The sequence below is a fragment of the Salvia miltiorrhiza genome, chromosome 6 (genome assembly GCF_028751815.1).
Source record: "Salvia miltiorrhiza cultivar Shanhuang (shh) chromosome 6, IMPLAD_Smil_shh, whole genome shotgun sequence".
Classification (NCBI taxonomy): Eukaryota; Viridiplantae; Streptophyta; class Magnoliopsida; order Lamiales; family Lamiaceae; genus Salvia; species Salvia miltiorrhiza.
In genome coordinates this window covers 45,081,906-45,088,295 of record NC_080392.1, presented here as the reverse complement: position 1 = coordinate 45,088,295, position 6,390 = coordinate 45,081,906, and the positions used below count along the sequence as shown (strand labels likewise).

Sequence of the window (6,390 nt, the reverse complement as noted above, 5' to 3'; positions counted from 1 at the left end):
ACTATTAATTAATTTTAAATGCATATCACATTTGAAAAGGAAAAAAATAAAGGTTAAAGAATTTAATTTGTTAGTCAATTAAATTAAATTAGTAAAAAGAAAAAATAGTGAGATGCAACGTAAATCAACCAATGAGAAGATTAGCTTACTCCACAAGCTTGACACTATTGCACTCTCTCGCTCTAAACCCTTCTCTTTACTTCTATATAAACCCTCCCCCATCCACAATTTCTCCCTCTCTCGTTATTTTTTCTTGAGCTTTTCTTGTATTTCTTGTACGCGTTTTCCCTCTACGTTCCACCGGGTTGTCTCCCTTCGAGGTGTGTGTTGCCATTGTTTTCTTATTTTTGTTGTTTTGTCGTACGAAAATTGTGTTTCCTTCTTTTACTAGTTGATGTTTTGTTGGTCTATTGATTTGAGGAATTTGTTTTTGGGGGCGGTTTGGATTCTAGGGTTTATGTATTGACGTTGGGTATCCATCGTTAGGCTCGTGTCAGAACTAATTTCTGGAGACTTTTGGGGTCTTTTTGTTTCTGATTGACATGAAATCTTAATTCGTCCTTTGCCCTTTAATCTGTGTATTTACCCTTCAACTGGATGAGTATGTTTAGGACTAAAATTTTAAAATTTTAAACGTAAAAGGTGTGGTCTTTTTTAGTGGAAATGTTTAATCTATGTTTGCTCAATTCCGTTGACGTATTGTACTATATCATCAGTGTCTTTAGTGCCATTCAACTGTATCAGTTCTGTATTGTTGGGTTTGGTTGGCACGCGTGATGTGGTTCTCAGTTGTTTGAGCTGGGCTTTGTTAATTTTGCGTGAAGGCTACTGATATAGTTGAAATGTTAGGGCTTGTATTGCACACCAGATGTCTTTTGATTCCAACAAGAAGCATCAGTGGTTTGTGTGGTGTGCTTTCTGTTTCATGAGCCGGGGGAGGCTGTGGTGCTCTACAAAGGTGTTGTTTCGGCATTGGACTTGAAGACGAGGATTAAGTTAGTGGCTGTGGTTTGGGATTGGTGTGTAGAGAGGCGTTCACTTTTTATTTTTCGTTTTTCTTTTTCAATTTTGAGAACTATTGGCTGCAGAAGGTTTGTTCTTGGTGGGGAGAGCTGTTCAGTAAATAGTTGGTGGGAGTTTACTTCAGTAGTTGGATTATTAGGTGTTCTGTTGTCCCGGTGAGTATGCGTCTCCCCCCAGGATTCCGCTTTCATCCTACAGATGTTGAGTTGGTTTTGTACTATCTCAAGAGGAAGATTTTGGGTAAGAAGCTTCTCTATGAGGCTATTGCAGAAGTCAACATCTACAAATACTCTCCATGGGATCTTCCAGGTCAGTTGTATCTCCTTTTATTTTATTTCATTTATTTTTTCTGTCAGCTATTTTGTTCTTTATTTAACACGGCAGAGCAATTGAATAAACATGATCATTTTGAAACTTTCGTTGAACAATATTAAATTTCTATATTACATTCATCTATATTTCATCTAATATTCTGAGCTTCCTACTTCCCTCCGGAATCTGGTTTAATGTAGATAAAGCTTGGTTGACGCACTGTCACATTTTGAAGCAACTACATACTTACAATTAAAGTTTCAGAAACAACTCTATACTGCAAATGGTTTTAATTCTGCCATAAACTTTTCTAATGACATGCTGACATTGATTCAGTTGGTTGTGATACTCTGTCTTGAGTAGCTCATATTTTCCTCGCAATTTCTTTATTTGTTCTCATATATCCAGTGGTTCATATGGTTATCTGTCTTAATGCACAGATAAATCCAGCTTGAAAAGTAAGGATCTGGAGTGGTTCTTTTTCTGTCCAAGAGAGAAGAAGTATGCATGTGGAGTCCGTGTCAAGCGTGCAACTGAAAATGGATATTGGAAAACTACTGGAAAAGACAGGACTATTTCGTGCAATGAGAAAACTGTTGGAGCTGTTAAGACCTTGATCTTCCACTTGGGGCATGCCCCTAAAGGAGAAAGAACGGATTGGGTTATCCATGAGTACAGAGTCGTTGATAATCAGTTGGCTGAAGCTGGAGTTCAGGTGCTTCCTTTCTTGGCTGTTACTGAAAGTTTTAATGAATAATTGTTGTTTGCAAAAGTTTCTCCAAAACTGTACGGTATATATTCTTTGCATGTTAGTTAGATTAGTGCTGAATTGTGATGAAGTCGCTTCAAATTTTCTTTCTGTTTTTTTTTTCCTTGATTCTAATTTTACCTTTTTTGTGCTGCTTCTGTTTAACCTTTTTGACACAGTTTTCTCAAATTGAGCTCTTCATCCTAGAATTTCTCATGTTGGAACAGAATTACAATTCTTTTTTAATGATGATACCCAGATCTCATTCAGTGACTTATTGACGTCCAAATTGTCAATTTTTATTATTGAAGTGAACTTTTTCCTTTGAAATAACTGGACATCACCAACCACTTATTTCATGCAATTCTAATTCGGTTTTGGTATTTAGATAGCAACCATTAGTGGGTTATTCAGTTTATTTTTTTCTTTGTTATGAATTTCTCCATGCTCACCTTTATAGTTTACGTAGATTAAATAAATATGTTGAATTATTTTTAACATGTTACAATCAATCTTGTTGTGCATAGATTGTTGAGAAAGCAATTTCATATATTGGGATTTTTATAATTGTTGAGAAAGCATTTTCATTCAGCATGTACTGTTATGCCCATTCTTGTGAATGACCAATTTAATTGGTAGAGTCTTGATAAAAGTTATGAGTTTGGCTTTTCTTTCAGTTTTTGCATATTGTTCTTGTCTGGTTCTGTCAATGAGTTTCTTGGATCAGTTTCATATTGTTTTTGGTAGCTCAATAGTTGTCTAACTGCTGATGTTTTCATTAGCAGGATAATTATGTTCTGTGTAAAGTCTTTAAGAAGAATGGGCTAGGCCCAAAAAATGGTGCACAATACGGTGCCCCTTTTAATGAAGCTGATTGGACTGATGATGATGACAATGTTGCTGAAAACCATGCCATATCATTGGCAGCTGAAGGTCTTCCCCAAACTTCTGGGATGCAGAATGAAGAGCAAAGTTTGCCTCTTGGAAGTGGCTTGTTTGATTCTGGAAATGGACCACTGCCTATACTTGAAGATGGTCCATCATCTTCAGCTGTTGCTCCAAATAGTATGGTGGCTGCAGATAAGACCAATGATGAGATTGTTCATATGCTTGCATCATTTGCCGATGAAGACATGCTGCTTCCTGATGGGAATGGATTTAGCCAGGTAAATATTTGTTGAAGTACACATGTCTAGCTACATTTCATATTAGCAATGAAGGATGGGGGATGGGGATGATATGAAATATGAATATGACACGGGGACGCAAATACGTTCATTTTCCAAAACTTAAGATTGGAATACATTGAGAATATCATGTTATATTTATAATATTTTTATATTTTTATTAATGTAATATTAGAAAAATCGTATAAACACATTAATATCAAAATACTTTTACTAAATTAACAATTAACCATTTCTAACATAGGCCTAGATAAGATTCTTAGTGATTACTTGCTAGAACAACAGAAAAAAGCTCAACCCAACTCCTCTTCGTCTCACTAACGTCTGATTCTCTTTCATTCATATCTCTCTCTCTCACACACACACGGAACCCATCTGCTCCCATTAAGTGATTTTCTCAATTCTGTTGTGAAGTTGCGTCGACCCAACAGCGGCGGTGTGAGCAGCACGCTGTGAAGTCCTGTAGACCCAGCTGTACTGTGTTAATCTTATGTTCTGCTATGATTTGTCAATTAGGGCAAAATGTATTTTACTTGCACTAAAATGTATTTTAGATTTTAAAATAATAATAAAAAGAAAAAAAATAAAGTATTTAATTCATATTTTGAGCGTATTTTTCTGTCTGCATATTACCTCCCAGGGATGATATGCCAACCTCCCAGATGTATCGGGGGTTCATAGCATGTTACTATATGCTTCATGGCACATTTTGTTTATTTGTCTTCTAGGAATACATCTATCCTTGTGCTTGACTATGTGAGATTCATTTTTCTTTCCATTTCTTCCCCAATTTCCCTTATGGTAAAATAAGAGAGATTGAAAAAATGTAATGGTATTTCCTCTTTTAGTGACTAAAATTGAATTGCATTGTGCATTATTTGCATGCATCGCTTTGAATATGGGCTGATGTGAATTGTGCTGAGCAGGATGATCTTGGTGGCAATGGGAATAACAGATTGTTAACTTATAATGAGGGTTTGGATATCTATAATGGTCTTCATGACCTGGATAGTTGGACTGCAATCAATGAAGGCATATTTGATTTTTCTGGATCACATAACGTTGACTACCCACTTAACATGCTTCCTGAAGACAATTCAACATATATAGAACTTGATGATCTACTGCCTCCTTTGGATTGCTCTAATGGAGTTACTGGAACTCCATTCTCATCACTTTGTCGGTCATCTGCATCTTACGACCATGAGAATATGGAGCAATTACACTCTAGAACCAGGTTTGCTGGCATGGATGATCAGAATATTTCATATGCAAATGAGCTAGCTGTGCTGCCAAACACATCTGAGGGTGATATTTCTTTGAATGTGCTTCACATGGTGAGGCCACTGTAATTTGCTTCCAAAACGCATATGATACTTGTGATATGATTTTCTCGTTAATCTGTTTTTTGTCCCATCTAACATGCTGTGCTCTTAAATGAAATTGCAGGTGGACTATCCATTCTACCAAGGTCCTAATGCTTCATATAATTTGGACTTCTCATTTGGGCAACTGGAGAATCCGGTCTGTTCCCCTCACAACATGGAAAGAGGTAGATCTGCTGAAAACTGTTGATTACTCTGATCGTGGGATGAGTACTCACATTCCATTTATTATTCTTCAGTCAATTCTATGAGTCAAACTGCCCGAACTTGCCAGTTTCGGGAGATATAAATGCAATTTTTCAAAATCCCTTCCGGAATGCAGCATGCTTGCGGAACAGGGATTGTACTTATGACTAGGCATGGGCTACTGATTCTTGTGTTATCTGGACTCCGGTGTCTTTTTCTGGACCACTGAGTTGGCACAAGTAGGGGGAAAGAACAATTTAGATTCCTTCTGTTTTATGTCTATTTTTGTGATCTTACTATGTAAATGCAGCATCTTTTGGGAGGTTGCATAACCTTTTATTATGTTGGTCGATGCTGCAGGTACTTTCTGCAGTGTTTGATGTTAGTTGCCATTAATATAATAAGTTAATCTTATTTCATGTTTGTTTTGCTATATCTATTCCAGGATCACATTTAGAAAACCTTTATTCAAGATTTAAGGAATGCATTCCAGCTCACTTACCTTCAGCTGCTGCTCTTTCTCCTTGTGGTGGCTCCTCCATACATATCAAGGCTGAGGTGACTCACGGAGCTGGTGAATGCACTAACGAAGCTTTGGCAGTTATGATGGGGGGGTCTAGCAGCTGTTGGTGCAACTTGCTTTTTTGGAAAATTCAGCTATGGGTTGTGGAAGATCTCCTTGATCTGGTAGAACTTGTCTCAAATTTGATTATAATTTGTTACTTAACTGATACTGTGTCATTGAGCTCTCATTATTATAACTTCAATAAAAATTTATCATATATATCCCAAAAACTGAAACTGGTAACTTGGTTATTGTTTCTTACCCGTTTTTATTTCATTTGACCGCTGGTGTGTTATTTAGCTGTTGATTGATATAAGCTAAAACATATGGAAAAACTAAAACTTCTCTTTCTCCCAGTGATACATTATTTGCTGTTATTATAGGTCATATTACCCCTCGATTTTTGCTACTATGTTGTTTTGGGCTTACCTTGAGTTTGCAGTTTTGGCATTTTATAGACTTTTTAAGCATAACTAGGGCACTCCTTACTAGCTTCCTGTTTGATAAAAAAAAGTGAAGTTGTATAAGTTTAGTTGTGGCGAAGAATAGAGGATGCACGCCAAGAAACCTACACTTCTCTTATTGTGGATGTTTCTTTTCCTCTAGAACTAGAATTCATGTTTCTGAAATTATGTCTTTGCTAATACAAATTGACTGACAAACTTGCTGTGTAGAGACAGATTGTGAAGTGTCAACTTTCTGTTGAACTTCTTCAAGTGCTGGTGAGAATGGAAGTATAGGAAAATATATCTAATAATGCGTAGTATGTTTTGTTCATTGCCTTATGGTTCGAGGGAATGTGTGAAAAGCATGTAGTAGTTGCCTTCCACTTTTCTCGTTTATTGCATTGCATTAAAGAAAAAGTATTGTTGGTGTGGTTTAGAATTTGATTTTGTGCCACTGTCATCGTCGTTAACTTTTAACTGCACTTGCTTTGTGCCAGTCATTGTTCATTATGCCAATATATCTATTTTGTTGTTAATC

At 36.5% G+C, this 6,390-nt stretch overlaps 1 protein-coding gene across 2 annotated transcripts; it reads left to right on the top strand.

Moving 5' to 3' along the window:
* Positions 1-119: 119 nt before the first annotated feature.
* On the top strand, positions 120-6,390 carry LOC130989950 (NAC domain-containing protein 82-like). Of its 2 annotated transcripts, none has more exons than XM_057914129.1 (7): positions 120-320; positions 850-1,332; positions 1,776-2,050; positions 2,869-3,249; positions 4,197-4,607; positions 4,720-4,822; positions 5,287-6,390. In XM_057914129.1, the coding sequence occupies exons 2-7, from the start codon at positions 1,185-1,187 to the stop codon at positions 5,685-5,687; spliced, it is 1,719 nt and encodes a 572-aa protein (XP_057770112.1). In that variant the 5' UTR covers positions 120-320; positions 850-1,184; the 3' UTR covers positions 5,688-6,390. The 2 variants fall into 2 exon arrangements, with proteins under 2 accessions (XP_057770112.1, XP_057770113.1); XM_057914130.1 differs by having other exon boundaries at positions 4,895-5,636.

What these genes read in the sequence shown, in the direction of transcription:
- LOC130989950 (XM_057914129.1), top strand. Translation starts at nt 1,185, where the DNA reads ATGCGTCTCCCCCCAGGATTCCGCTTTCATCCTACAGATGTTGAGTTG. An exon ending in CTCTCCATGGGATCTTCCAG is followed by an intron (nt 1,333 to 1,775) that starts GTCAGTTGTATC and finishes CTTAATGCACAG; the next exon opens with ATAAATCCAGCTTGAAAAGT. An exon ending in ATGGGAATGGATTTAGCCAG is followed by an intron (nt 3,250 to 4,196) that starts GTAAATATTTGT and finishes TGTGCTGAGCAG; the next exon opens with GATGATCTTGGTGGCAATGG.